The sequence below is a fragment of the Podarcis filfolensis genome, assembly GCF_964270895.1.
Source record: "Podarcis filfolensis genome assembly, chromosome: 3".
NCBI lineage: Eukaryota > Metazoa > Chordata > Lepidosauria > Squamata > Lacertidae > Podarcis > Podarcis filfolensis.
Window position 1 is genome coordinate 118,948,828 of NC_139606.1, and position 15,269 is coordinate 118,964,096.

Consider the following 15,269-nt stretch of genomic DNA (forward strand, 5'->3'; position numbering starts at 1 on the left):
TCAGATACACTGAAACAGAAGTTGCCAGATCCTTCTATATAGTGAGAAGGTGGGGAGGGGTATTACTCAGAAGGGTGGTGGGAATGGGTGATTGGCAGATAGCTGTGATGAGCCTGTTGACGACTCTTAACGACTGCAATAGGTCTTACAGGAAAAAGCAAGGGGTGAGAAGGTGAAAAATGGCTTTGTCATGTATAATGAGAAAAGAATCCAATGTCTTTGTTCAGACCAGGTCTCTCCATGGTTTTAAGTTTGGTAATGAGTTGCAATTCAGCAGCTTCTCTTTCTAGTCTATTTCTGAAATTCCTTTGTAGTAAAACAGCTACTTTGAGATCTTGTATAGAATGTCCTGGGAGATTGAAGTGTTCTCCTACTGGTTTCTCTGTCTTGTGATTCTTGATGTCCGATTTATGTCCGTTTATTATTTGGTGTAATTTTTTTTTGTTTTGACTATGGCAGACCAACACGGCTACCTATCTGTAACTAAAAAAAAAAGACTAAATGACAAAACAACAGCAACACAGCAGTACTTGGACGTGATGCCTTAACTTACCTGGTGAGCATTGGTTCCTCTGTGTCCTCAGAGGAGACTTGGCCAGCAACAACAGGGCGAGCAATAAACATCAGGGTGGGTAATGGCAGCTTGATGTTGGTGGAGGCAATGCCAATGATGGCCTCGTTGCACTGGTTGTGCATGAAGATTTGCTGGCCCCTTTTCGTCACCTGGGGTAGCAGAAATAATAACAATAACAATAGCAACAGCAACAGCAGCAGCAGCAGCAACAACAACAATATATTATTATTATTATGTATACCTTGCCCATCTGGCTGGGTTTCCCCAGCCACTCTGGGCAGCTTCCAACAAAACACTAAAATACAATAACCTATTAAACATTAAAAGCTTCCCTAAACAGGGCTGCCTTCAGATGTCTTCTAAAAGCTTGGTAGTTATTTTTCTCTTTGACATCTGGTGGGAGGGCGTTCCACAGGGAGGGCGCCACCACCGAGAAGGCCCTCTGCCTGGTTCCCTGTAACTTGGCTTCTTGCAGCGAGGGAACCGCCAGAAGGCCCTCAGCACTGGACCTCAGTGTCTGGGCAGAATGATGGGGGTGGAGAGGCTCCTTCAGGTATACTGGACCGAGGCTGTTTAGGGCTTTAAAGGTCAGCACCAACACTTTGAATTCTGCTCGGAAATGTACTGGGAACCAGTGTAGGTCTTTCAAGACCAAGATTACCATAACCAAGAGTACCATAACTGTTGGAGAAGGTCTTGCCAAAAAAAACCAAAAAAGCTCTCCTAGATTAGACTAGGAGGCTGATCTGTCAGGGACTGGCTGGATGATGAGGAGTGGTGGACAGCAGCAGCTGGAGAATCCCTAGGGAAGCTTCAGAAGTGTGGGATGTAATGCACTGGGAGCAGCCAAGTACAGCATTCCTTGTTTTCCTAGAGTGGACATGCAGGGGAATGTTTGGTCCAGCCAGTTGAAACTTCCTCCTGGCCTGGATCATCCTTCCTTGCATGTGACTAGTGGGTGGGCATGAGCTTTCAAGGCCTGGTAAAAGGCCAAGGCATTCTGCCACTCCCTCTATTTTCCATCTTCTTTTCATCCCGCGAACTTCCCTGACTGCTAACTGCAGTCACTAGGTCAACCCACATATGGGGTAAAACTGTTTGTATATGCTTGTAACTTTAAGCCTAAAGGCTGCCTTCAGGGATCACGCTCTGCTCTGCCTGATCGTGAGTAAACTTTCTTTTTGTTCCTTATGAATAAGACTGTGGTGTCTTTATTCTTTTAGGAGGGATTCAAGGGGTCTTACCAGGAAAATACAGTGGTACCTCGGGTTAAGAACTTAATTCGTTCTGGAGGTCTGTTCTTAACCTGAAACTGTTCTTACCCTGAAGCACCACTTTAGCTAATGGGGCCTCCCGCTGCTGCCACGCCACCACCATGCGATTTCTGTTCTCATCCTGAAGCAAAGTTCTTAACCCGAAGTACTATTTCTGGGTTAGTGGCGTCTGTAACCTGAAGCGCCTGTAACCTGAAGCGTCTGTAACCCGAGGTACCACTGTATTAGAACCCATTTCAATTTGGACAAGCCAGATTGTATTGTGTATTGTGTATCCTCTCCTGCCACCCTGAACATACCCACAAAAAGAAGCTCAGATCCCAGGGTGTGGTGGTGGGACACTGAGGACACGTCAGACAGGGAAGGAATGGTTGGATGCTGAAGAGGCAACAGGCTTTCGTAAGCAAGAGGAGCCAGGTGCAGAAAGCAGTTCAGATTCAGCAGATGAAGCAGAGGAGGAGAGGAGACAGGCTGCAGAAGCTTGCTGCTCCTACTGTATAAGCTCAACCTTGTCTCCAAGGACACGGAGGTCTTTGTAGCAGAACAAAGAACACAGACACACACCCCACATAGTTTGAAGCTGGGAAGGAGACTTAGAGGAAGTAGAAGGCAAAGACCTCCAGTTCTGGCAACTGCTTCAGAGAGGCCAGTCCTGTCTGCAGGCATTACTACATTGTACACTGTTTCCTTGAATAAAGAGTTAACCTTTCTGCTCGCCTCTGCATCTTCGGTGATGACCTGCATCTGAACCAGCCCTGACCATAGCTGTCAACTTACAGATTTGAAAATAAGGGACCAGCAGCCTCGAAAATAAGGGATCAGCAGCCAAAATAAGGGATTTTCCGGGCACAGGTATGTTCAACTTCTGAGCCAAAGGCAGAAAGCCCAGCCAGCAGCCAAACGAAGCCTCAAGCGGTGGTTCCCACAGCGCAGCAACCCGGCAAAGGGGATGCAGCAAGGAAAACCACCATCACCTCTCCGCTGGGAAGCGCTGAGCAAAGGCGAGTCCCCAGGCAACGCAGCCAATTTGATCGGCACAAAGCATGCAAGCTCCGCCCCCCAGTCATTCTTAGACTCCTTATTGGGTGAGCAACGCAGCCAAGCAACACACTTGGAGCCTCCCTTCTTCCTGGCCGGCAGGGAGGGAGGGAGAGGAGCTGCTTCCTTTGAAACCCGGGAAATTTAAGGGAAATCAATAAGGGACAGCAGCGGGACACAGCGCTGGGATAAGGGACTTCCCCGCCGAATAAGGGACGGTTGACATCTATGGCCCTGACATGATTTCTGGGTCAACCTTGTCACTTCCATCCTCAGGAGAGACCCTCTTACTGCTGTAGGCTCCCAAAGCTTCTCTTACATCCCATTTCCCTTTATTGTCCTAGAATTGTAGAACTGTCCAGTCCAAGCCCCTGCAACTTGCTCTGACAAGCTATAGGAACAGACGAAGCTGGCCATTTGTCCATCTAGCACAGTATTGTCTACACTGACTGTCCCAGCCCTACCTGGTGATGACCGAGCCTGGGACCTTCTGCGTGCAGGACAGATGTTCTGCCACTGAGCCACAGAAAATAGGATGCCGGGCACCAGAGTTAGTTGAGGTCGTTGCAGGCCACCTCTCTGCAGTTCCATTTACCTGGAAAAAGCTGCTCTCGAACATGGCAACAGACCGAAAGTTTGGGTATTCTCCTTTCCCGAGGTATTTCTGCAGAACTGTCTCAATTGGGGACTGGGTCAGAGAAGAGAAGTCAATGTTTTCATGTGGGCTGTGGAAGAACTTCAGGATGCGGCCACCTGCAAGGGAGATTCCACAGCCTCAGTGTTACATACAAAAGAGTGCAGTTTTTTATAACAACAACAACAACAACTTATTATTTATACCCCGCCCATCTGGCTGGGCTTCCCCAGCCACTCTGGGCAGCTTCCAACCAAATATTAAAATACAGTAATACATCATACATTAAAAGCTTCCCTAAACACGGCTGCCTTCAGATGTCTTCTAAAAGTTTGGTAGTTATTTTTCTCTTTGACATCTGTTGGGAGGGCGTTCCATGGGGTGGGTGCCACTACCAAGAAGGCCCTCTGCCTAGTTCCCTGTAACTTGGCTTCTCGCAAGGAGGGAACCGCCAGAAGGCCCTCGGCGCTGGACCTCAGTGTCCGAGTAGAACGATGGAGGTGGAGACGCTCCTTCAGGTATACTGGGCCGAGGCCGTTTAGGGCTTGAAAGGTCAGCACCAACACTTTGAATTGTGCTCGGAAACGTACTGGGAGCCAATGTAGGTCTTTCAAGACCGGTGTTATATGGTCTCGGCGGCCGCCCCCAGTCAGCAGTCTAGCTGCCGCATTCTGGATTAGTTGTAGTTTCCAGGTCACCTTCAAAGGTAGCCCCACGTAGAGCGCATTGCAGTAGTCCAAGTGGGAGATAACCAGAGCAAGCACCACTCTGGCAAGACAGTCCGGGCAGGGAGGGTCTCATCCTGTGTACCAGATGGAGCTGGTAAACAGCTGCCCTAGACACAGAAGTGACCTGTGCCTCCATGGACAGTTGTGAGTCCAAAATGACTCCCAGGCTACGCACCTGGTCCTTCAGGGGTACAGTTGCCCCATTCAGGACCAGGGAATCCTCCACACCTGCCCGCCTCCTGTCCCCCAAAAACAGTACTTCTGTCTTGTCAGGATTCAACCTCAATCTGTTAGCCGCCATCCATCCTCCAACCTCCTCCAGACACTCACACAGGACCTTCACCACCTTCACTGGTTCTGATTTCAAAGAGAGGTGCAGGTTTTAGCAGCAAGAAGAAGCTAGACATCTTGTCCCTACACTTTTTAACAGGAATCTATGGCCTCTAGAAGCTGTGGGACTCCATCACCCATCAGCCCAAGTCAGCATGGCCCATGTTCAGGGATGATGGGCATTGTAATCCGAGCAACATCCAGAGGGCACCAGGTTGAGGAAGGCTGCTTGCCAAAACTGCCTGTTATTCTGGTAATAATAATAATAATAATAATAATAATAATAATAATAATTTATTATTTATACCCCGCCCATCTGGCTGGGCCTCCCCAGCCACTCTGGGCGGCTTCCATAGAAACCAAAAATACAGTAAAATGTCACACGTTAAAAACTTCCCTGAACAGGGCTGCCTTAAGATGTCTTCTGAATGTCAGGTAGTTGTTTATCGCTTTGACATCTGCTGGAAGGGCGTTCCACAGGGCGGGCGCCACCACCGAGAAGGCCCTCTGCCTGGTTCCCTGTAGCTTTGCTTCTCGCAGTGAGGGAACCGCCAGAAGGCCCTCGGCGCTGGACCTCAGCGTCCGGGCAGAATGATGGGGGTGGAGACGCTCCTTCAGGTATACTGGACCGAGGCCGTTTAGGGCTTTAAAGGTCAGCACCAACACTTTGAATTGTGCTCGGAAACGTACTGGGAGCCAATGTAGGTCTTTCAAGACCGGTGTTATATGGTCTCGGCGGCCGCCCCCAGTCACCAGTCTAGCTGCCGCATTCTGGATTAGTTGTAGTTTCCGAGTCACCTTCAAAGGTAGCCCCACGTAGAGTGCATTGCAGTAGTCCAAGCGGGAGATAACCAGAGCATGCACCACTCTGGCGAGACAGTCCGCAGGCAGATAGGGTCTCAGCCTACATACTGGATGGTACCTCCAGATAGTTGACATTTCAGCTGCGTCTTCCAGCCTGAAACCAAATTCTTTCCAGCTGAGAGCAAAGACCTTTTTCATTTGTCCAGAGTTTCATCCTGCAATCTTAGGTACAGTTATTTGGACATAATCCCATCAAACTGAACGGATCTCACTTCTGAGTAGCCATGTCTACACAAGATTGGACTGTTGTGTGTTTTGGTTGTTTAAAACAGGTTTTTGTTGTTCTTTGCTTTCCTATGTCTGTTTTATCCTGTAATCCCCCCCCCTTTTTACGTATTTTTTTCTTTGTTTTAAGATTTCTGCAAACTGCTCTGGGAGCTTGTTGAAAAGAGTTATATAAATGCCGGAAATAATAAATTGCTTATTAAAGTATATGAAGATGTTCTGTTCAGCCCAGACACTGAGATCCAGCGCCGAGGGCCTTCTGGTGGTTCCCTCATTGCGAGAAGAGAGGTTACAGGGAACCAGGCAGAGGGCCTTCTCGGTGGTGGCACCCGCCCTGTGAAACGCCCTCCCATCAGATGTCAAGGAAATAAGCAGCTATCTTATTTTTAAAAGACATCTGAAGGCAGCCTTGTTTCGGGAAGTTTTTAAATATTTAATGCTGTATTGTTTTTAACACTCGATTGGGAGCCCCCCAGAGTGGCTGGGGAAACTCAGCCAGATGGGCGGGGTATAAATAATAAATTATTATTATTATTTGCATGTGCGCACACATACACACATAACACGTTTAACCCAACCACTTTTATTTTGGAGAATAAAGCAGTCCCAGAATGGTTTCTCTAACCATGTGGAACAGATAAACTGCAATTTAGTTGTCACATGCTGTATTTTGTAAGTCACGCAACCATTTGGATCCTCAATATTTCTCTACAATCAGTGGTTTGCGTGCAGAGGGTCCCAGGTTCAGGTAGGGCGAGGAGAGGAATTCAGCGCCTGCTCTTGTTCCACTTCCATCATTGTTCAAGGGCCCCCTGTCAAAAATGGCACCCCTAAAACCGCCTCTGCGAGGTAGACTATTGGTCTGACACAGTATGTACGGTGGTACCTTGGTTTTAGAACAGCTTAGTTTATGAACAACTTGGAAATAGAACACTGCAAACCCGGAAGTAGGTGTTTTGGTTTGTGAATTTTGCCTTGGAAGCGGAACATGTACCGCTTCCTTTTGAGTGTGTTCCATTTGTAAATCGAGTCCTCCGCTGCTAATCGGGCTTCCGTTGAGTCTGTCGGCTGTTGAGTCCCAAGCACCCACGCAACACAGAGGTGATATTTGGAGCTTTTGGGTTTGCTATTTTTTGTGCTTTTGTTTGTGTGGCTTTTTCTTACTGTGACTTGTTCCTCATTTTATGGGACTGACATGTGACTGTGGCTCGTGACTTTGTTTTTGTGACTTGGTTTTTGTGACTGTGTGGAACCCAGTTCAGCTACTGATTGATTGTGTGACTGCAGAAATGGATAAAAGCCCCCCATCCAAACAATGACTATCATCAGTGCACGTAAGAAAAAAAAATGAATTTTTATCATCTACATCGTCTAAGGGACGTGGGTGGCACCGTGGGTTAAACCACAGAGCCTAGGGCTTGCTGATCGGAAGGTCGGCGGTTCGAATCCCCGCGACGGGGTGAGCTCCCGTTGCTCGGTCCCTGCTCCTGCCAACCTAGCAGTTCGAAAGCACATCAAAGTGCAAGTAGATAAATAGGTACCGCTCTGGCGGGAAGGTAAACGGTGTTTCCGTGTGCTGCTCTGGTTCACCAGAAGTGGCTTAGTCATGCTGGCCACATGACCCGGAAGCTGTACGCCGGCTCCCTCGGCCAATAAAGTGAGATGAGCACTGCAACCCCAGAGTCGGCCACGACTGGACCTAATGGTCAGAGGCCCCTTTACCTTTACCTTACAATACTGTCTTATTTATTTCATAGTCCAGCACAATGATTATTGCTTTCATTTTATGGATCAATGGTCTCGTTAGATAGTAAAATTCATGTTAAATTGCTGTTTTGGGGGTTGTTTTTAAAAGTATGGAACGGATTAATCCATTTTGCATTACTTTCCATGGGAAAGCGCGCCTTGGTTTTAGAGCGCTTTGGTTTTGGAACGGCTTTCCGGAACGGATTCAGTTTGGGAACCAAGGTACCACTGTATAAGGCATCTTCCTAGGATGATAACAATTCATGCGCATGATGTATCAGGCTGCTAGCGCATGAAAGCTTAAGCTATAATCAATCTGTTTGTGATGAAGGTGCTCCGAGACTTTTGGGTTTTTGTTGCTTTTATTTTGCAGAGACAGACTTGGCAAGGCTGCTCCTCTGGTCGATGAAATATTTGCGGTGTCTAACAGCCAACAAATAAAGCATGAATCCAGCCTCACCATTTATAACAGTGACATTTCCTATCAACACCTGTCCTCACACTACAATCGTAGCAGTAACACAAAGGGGGAGAGAGTCAGAGATAGGATCTATGGATTCAACTGTGCAGCATCTGTTCTGCACCGTGTAGGGCAGCCAACCTGGTGTCTTCCAGATGTTTGGGCCCACAACACCCAGCAGAGTGCTGGCTGGGGATCATGGGAGTTGTAGTCTAAAACATCTGGAGGGCACCGGCTAGGGGAAGGAGAGCGGCAATGGCTTTTCCCACCTGCCTTGCCCCACCCCCTCCAGCCCAAAGAGCCTTTCCCAGTCCATGACTTTGGGAACAGAAGAAGCAGCTGGGAAGGGATAAGACAAGGACAGGGATATCTTATAAAAATAATTTTATGGGCATTGTGACTTGTCGTTATTTTTATTGATTACAGTTTAGTAATTCTTTACTGTTCCAGAGGGACGCGGGTGGCACTGTGGGTTAAACCACAGAGCCTAGGGCTTACTGATCAGAAGGTCGGCGGTTCGAATCCCTGAACAGGCTGAGCTCCTATTGCTCAGTCCCAGCTCCTGCCAACCTAGCAGTTCGGAAGCACGTCAAAGCGCAAGTAGACAAATAGATACCACTCCAGCGGGAAGGTAAACAGCATTTCCGTGTGCTGCTCTGGTTCGCCAGAAGTGGCTTAGTCATGCTGGCCACATGACCCGGAAGCTGTACCCCGGCTCCCTTGGCCAACAAAGCGAGATGAGCGCCGCAACCCCAGAATCAGCCACGACTGGACCTAGTGGTCAGGGGTCCCTTTACCTTTACTGTTCCAGAAAAACATCTACTTCTGCTTCATTGACTACACAAAAGCCTTTGACTGTGTCAACCACAGCAAACTATGGCAAGTTCTTAAAGAAATGGGAGTGCCTGATCACCTCATCTGTCTCCTGAGAAATCTCTATGTGGGACAAGAAGCTACAGTCAGAACTGGATATGGAACAACTGATTGGTTCAAAATTGGGAAAGGAGTACGACAAGGCTGTATATTGTCTCCCTGCTTATTTAACTTATATGCAGAATTCATCATGCAAAAGGCTGGGCTGGATGAATCCCAAACCGGAATTAAGATTGCCGGAAGAAATATCAACAACCTCCGATATGCAGATGACACAACCTTGATGGCAGAAAGTGAGGAGGAATAAAGAACCTTTTATTGAGGGTGAAAGAGGAGAGCGCAAAATATGGTCTGAAGCTCAACATAAAAAAGAAGAAGATCATGGCCGCTGGTCCCATCACCTCCTGGCAAATAGAAGGGGAAGAAATGGACTTAACTCACTGTTAAGACCGTGTTCATGGAAGACAATCTTACTCAGCTACGAGGGATCACCAAAGAAGAAGATTCTCTCCCTCCAAAGATGTAGGAAGCAATGCTTCTGGATCTCAGTTGCTGGAAACCACAGGAGGGGAGAGTTGCACTTGTGCTCGGATCATAGCTGTCAATTTTTCCCTTTCTTGTGAGGAATCCTATTCGGAATATGGGAATTTCCCTTAAAAAAAGGGAAACGTTGTGTTGGAAATGTAAAGAGACTGAAGGTACATTCTTTCACCTTTGGTGGACATGCCCAAGGATCAAGGCTTTCTGGGAAATGATTTATAATGAAATGAAAAAGGTATTTAAATATACCTTCCTGAAGAAACCAGAGGCCTTTCTCCTGGGTATGGTCGGCCAATTGGTGCCAAAGAAGGACAGAACATTTTTTATGTATGCTACAACAGCAGCAAGAATACTCATCGCAAAGTATTGGAAGACACAAGATCTACCCACCTTGGAAGAATGGCAGATGAAAGTGATAGACTATATGGGACTGGCAGAAATGACCGGCAGAATTCGAGACCAGGGAAAAGAGACGGCGGAAGAAGATTGGAAGAAATTTAAGGACTATCTTAAGAAACATTGTAAAATTATTGAAGGCTAGAACGATGTTGATTCAGAAATTAAGTGGTTAAAAGCTGTAATGATTATGTGATTAAGAAAAGAAAGGTTAAAAATTATACAGAAATTAGGGGAAGGATTTGCTGAATTGACTTAATTAGAGAATGGAATACAGAAAGGGGAGGTATGAGGAGGTCGGGAAAGTAAGTTTTATGAATATAAGGGATGGAAATTATACTTGCTCTGTATGTGTTCTGTTTGGTTTGTATGTATTTTTATTGTTTTTGGTTTTTTTCATTGTTCTGTTTTTTCTGTTTTATATAAATTCCTAAACCTTAATAAATATATTATAAAAAAAACAAAGATGTAGGAAGCAATGCTTCTGAATCTCAGTTGCTGGAAACCACAGGAGGGGAGAGTTGCACTTGTGCTCGGATCATAGCTGTCAACTTTTCCCTTTCTTGTGAGGAATCCTATTCGGAATATGGGAATTTCCCTTAAAAAAAGGGAAATGTTGACAGCTATGGCTCAGATCCTGCTTGGAGATTTCCCACAGGCATCCGCTCAGCCCTTGTGCCATGAGGATTCTGGACTAGATGGGTCATTGGCATCACCCAGCAGCCTCTTCTTACCTGTGCATGTTCTTAGGTACAGAGCACCTTGGCTCACCTGCATGGCTTTGGAGATAGGCCTTTCTCCCCTTATGATCTTCTCTGTCTGACGTAGGTGACCTCGGCCGGCTGTTTTCTCCCCTTTGAAAGCCTGGTATCCTAGACAAAATTGACATCTGCACAATAGAAAGGTCAGAAGTGTTGGGATTTTGAGGGTTTCGTGTGCTGACCTAGATGTTTGTTTGTTTCTTAAATTTTTTTGTTTTCCCCCCATTCTTTATCATCACACTTTCATCCAGGGATGTCGAATAACTTACCAAAAAACTATTCAGTTGAAAATCTAACAATAACATGCATCAAAATCCTCCTCCTATTAGTTATACATAACAGTATATACTTTTGTCCCTACTCATTTATCCTAATTTTTTCCCCTTCCTCCCTCCCCTTTACCACTCCCCCCAAAACTTGTTCTCTCTTCAAATCTTTAGCCATGTGCACAGATTATTCATCCTAGTTTGGATGCTTGGTTTGGCTTCCCCCCGTGCTATCCAATTCCTATAACTTGTCCATTTATTCAAAATATTTTGACATGTGTTTTCCCATGTATCTTCTGTCATTACCTGTTCAAATATATCAGATTGTATCTATTCAAAAACACAGTCATTCCATTTTTCCATTGTCCATTTATCCTTTTCTTTCCATCCTAATGCAATAATAAGCATTGTTCCACACCCCTGGAATGTTAGACACGCCCCTGGAATGTGTGCCACGCCCCGGAACACACACCACGCCCCCTGCGGGCGGCATGCCATGCCCCGTGGAATACATGCCACGCCCCCTGGGACACTTGTCACGCCCCCTGGGATGAGTGCTGCTCTGGGTATCGGAGCAGGTCGCTTCGCCTCTGGACACGGGGCCTTGTGAGGGTGACCAGCTGCCCTGTTCTCTCTCTGCATGAGGGGAAATCAGAGCCTCGCAATTGGCTGCCCTGAAGCTGAAATCATCTTACGATATTGGGGGTCCCTTGAAATCGGTTGCCTTGTTCTCCCTCACGCGAGGAGCCATATATTTCTGCATCTTGCCAGGTCAAAATCGTTATCACGGTGTGATTTCTAAACCGATTTTTGCCAATAGTCATATCTCATGTTACGTTTGCTTCGTGTCACGTTTTTTCAGGTTGCGTCCCGTGGCGATCCGGAAGTACCAGAAAGGGTTACTTCCGAGTTTCACCGCTCGCACATGCGCACAAGCGCCAAATTGTGTCGCACACCTGCGCAGATACAGCGCTTCAGGTTGTGGCCTTTTCGTGTTGTGAATGGGCCTCCAGGACGGATCCCGTTCGCAACCAGAGGTAGCACTGTATAGTGAAAAACCGCACAGTGCTAAAACAGATCCACATTATTTTTGAGCAAAAGAAGCGATGCTTCTTTTGAATTTGCTTTTCTGATGTTCAGTGTTTGGCTGTCTATATCATATGCTGCGTGAGCCGGCGGCATATGAGTGCTTGTTTCAAACAATAAATAAAAGTGGGTATGTGGTCTCACCATGCGAAAATGACAAAAATTTAGTTGTGGGAGGGGGGAAGGCAAGGGATGGGGCCGCAGACCCCCTGGGTGTGTTCTGCAGACCCCCCTGGGGTTCCCGAACCCCTAATTGGGAACCACTGGATTAGAGAATTGCAGCTGGAACTTCTGTGTGCTCGCTGAGAAGGAAGACCCACAAAACTGCAACCTTACAGGATTACAGTCAGAAACTACTCAGCTGCACTTGGAATAAAGTGCTGGCTGTTTGCAGTTCAGTCTGCTAATTAAGTAGCTAATTGAAGTGTGTGAGGTGTGGAAACCTCATTCTAGAAAGCAATTAATTACAGCTGAGTGCCAACAGATCAAGGAAAAGGACTTGTGGGGCAGGATAGTGAAATAGTTTGAAACGGGAAACATGCAAGGGAGAAAGGAGGTTTGCCCCAAAGAGGGATGTTGGAGAATTCTGATGGGAATGGAAATTGCCAATCTTCACTTATTTGCCCCACGTCCAGAATGGAAACCCAGCCAATTAATGTGAACTTTATTTGATGTCACTGCTTCTTTCAGTCCCCAAATGATAAGTAATTGATTACATGCCCCCCTCATTTGCATTGAGTGAGGGGGACTAACGCAATGACAACCTGGTTGACATAATTTGTCTCATTAATTACATAAGTTATAGAAATTAACCGCAACAGAGAACAATATTAATAATGTAGTTTTTGGTTGAAAATGACTTGCAGTGGAATGGAAACAGTGATGCGTGTGTCAAATATAGGGCAGAACAGAAAATGAAGCCTTCTTAACATCTCTACCCAGCAACACATCTTCCACTTCCCCTCCAGGGCCTGTGCCTTTTCCCATCCACCTCTGCAAAGCAGCTAGGCTGCTATTCTGCACTTTCCGTTCTTAATGAAGAAGCAGAAGCAGTAAGAAAATAAAATATAAAAACAGTTTCCCCACTGAAATGCAAGAGTGGTACCATCTTTGTTCAGAGATTCCTACTTATTTTCATTTCTCGGAGCGGCCGCCAAGACCACATAACACTGGTCTTGAAAGACCTACACTGGCTCCCAGTACGTTTCCGAGCACAATTGAAAGTGTTGGTGCTGACCTTTAAAGCCCTAAATGGCCTCAGTCCAGTACACTGTTTTCCCCAGCCACTATGGGTGGCTTCCAGCAAAATATTAAAATACAGTAATTCATCAAATATTAAAAGCTTCCCTAAACAGGGCTGCCGCATTCTGGATTAGTTGCAGTTTCCGGGTCACCTTCAAAGGTAGCCCCACGTAGAGTGCATTGCAGTAGTCCAAGTGGAAGATAACCAGAGCATGCACCACTCTGACAAGACAGTCTGTGGGCAGGGAGGGTCTCAGCCTGCGTACCAGATGGAGCTGGTAAACAGCTGCCCTGGACACAGAAACACTAATGGCCTCTTAGGTTTCCTCCACGTGAATAGGAGTTCACTTTTTGAATAATAAGAATTATATGTCACCGGAGGGGAGGATCAGGATTTTAGAGATGGGGCACAGCCAAAAAAAAGGTTGGGAACCACTGGTTCAGACGCAGCGGACCTTGGAATGCCAGTTGCTATGGGACAAACATCAGGAAAGCGAAGTTTCCTCTGGGCTTCCCAGAGACAAGAAAAAAGGGCTCAACATACCTGGAGGATGTAAGTCTCTCCCTGCTTGGAATAAATCCAGGGCTCCAGAACTGTCTTCAGCTTCACCGTTAGGGACAAGACCAAGTTACTGGGATGCCTTGAAGGGTTTGCTCTTCCTAGATCTGCAGCAGGCGAGCTGAACTGCGTCCAGCCAAGACAAGGGTGTGGTGGGCTTCATTTCTCCCCGGCGCCTCCTGCACCACCATTGTGATGTCACACAATCCCACCATTGCATCACATCATGGCTTTATGTGACTTTCCCCCTTGCCCTCGGTAGCAGTTGTCAGGGAGCCCTGGTTGGAGGCAACAGTTAGGGAACCCCCAAGGGAACCCCCAGAGGAGGAAGGCTCAGAGCCAGGGGGTTGGTGGTGGGACACCAAGGAGAGCTCAGAGGAGAGGACTGGGAGGAGGTGTTGGATGCTGAAGGGGCAACAGGGTTTGGTGGGCAGGGAGAGTCGGCGACAAGGAGCAGTTCAGACTCTGAGACTGAAGCAGATGGGTGTGTGTTGTTAGAATTCCTGCTCCATGATTGCAGTCATGGGACTTTGGTCTTTCACATGACAGTGTATGTTTTGACTCCACAGATTGGGAAGTGACGGAGACAGGATGTTTGTGTTACAGTGTTCCGTGAAGTGGGACTATTGTCCTGTGTTCTTTTTCCCTTTGCTGTCTGATGCTAGAGAGAGAGGGAGCCTGTTGTTTCTTCTTAACCAGGTTGCAATAACTTTGTCACACTTATAAAAGCCCACCAGACACCTGTGAGAAACTCTCAAGTGCAGGGGTAAGCAACCTAAGGCCCGGGGGCCGGATCTGGCCCAATCGCTTCTAAACCCAGCCCGCGGACGGTCCGGGAATCAGCGTGTTTTTACATGAGTAGAATGTGTCCTTTTATTTAAAATGCATCTCTGGGTTATTTGTGGGGCATAGGAATTTGTTCATATTTTTTTTCAAAATATAGTCCGGCCCCCCACAAGGTCTGAGGGACAGTGGACCGGACCCCTGCTGAAAAAGTTTGCTGACCCCTGATCTACAGGGTTGAAAAACTGAAGTGTTGCTGGTAGACTTCTGGGTTGTGTTGGTTTCTTAGATCTTAAAGCACAAACCTTCCTACTGGTATGTCATAGGTAAAGGGACCCCTGACCATTAGGTCCAGTCGTGGCTGACTCTGGGGTTGCGCCGCTCATCTCGCTTTATTGGCCGAGGGAGCCGGCGTACAGCTTCCGGGTCATGTGGCCAGCATGACTAAGCCACTTCTGGCGAACCAGAGCAGCGCACGGAAACGCCGTTTACCTTCCCTCCAGAGCGGTACCTATTTATCTACTTGCACTTTGACGTGCTTTTGAACTGCTAGGTTGGCAGGAGCAGGGACCAAGCAACGGGAGCTCACCCCATCGCGGGGATTCGAACCGCCGACCTTCTGATCAGCAAGTCCTAGGCTCTGTGGTTTAACCCACAGCGCCACCCGCGTCCCTTACTGGTATGTCATAGAATCATAGAATTGTGGTGTTGGAAGGGACCTCGAAGGTCATCTTATGTCAAAATTAGCAAGCTTGGCGACTTCCAGGTGCTCTTGAACTACAGCTTCCATCATCTCAAGAACATAAGAAGAGTTCTGCTGGATGAGGCCAGTGGCCTCACTCTCCCCCTCCTTTGGTTTCCAGAAAGTGATGTTCAGTTTCTTGCTAGGC

At 47.2% G+C, this 15,269-nt stretch overlaps 1 protein-coding gene across 5 annotated transcripts in view; it reads right to left on the bottom strand.

The window, feature by feature from the left end:
- LOC310758645 (Golgi-associated RAB2 interactor protein 3-like) overlaps window positions 1-13,766 on the bottom strand; it is a 29,337-nt gene extending 15,571 nt beyond the window's left edge. For 2 of the 5 annotated variants that reach the window (XM_083605447.1, XM_083605448.1), the window contains exons 1-3: window positions 10,454-10,579; window positions 3,482-3,639; window positions 554-723 (exon numbers count right to left, since the gene is read on the bottom strand). In XM_083605447.1, the coding sequence (XP_083461573.1) occupies window positions 554-723; window positions 3,482-3,639; window positions 10,454-10,571 (446 nt within the window). In that variant the 5' untranslated portion in view covers window positions 10,572-10,579. Of the gene's footprint in view, window positions 1-553; window positions 724-3,481; window positions 3,640-10,453; window positions 10,580-13,581 lie in introns of those variants that run through there. The other 3 variants (XM_083605450.1, XM_083605449.1, XM_083605451.1) reach the window with 3 other exon arrangements.
- Between the last annotated feature and the right edge of the window lie 1,503 nt (window positions 13,767-15,269).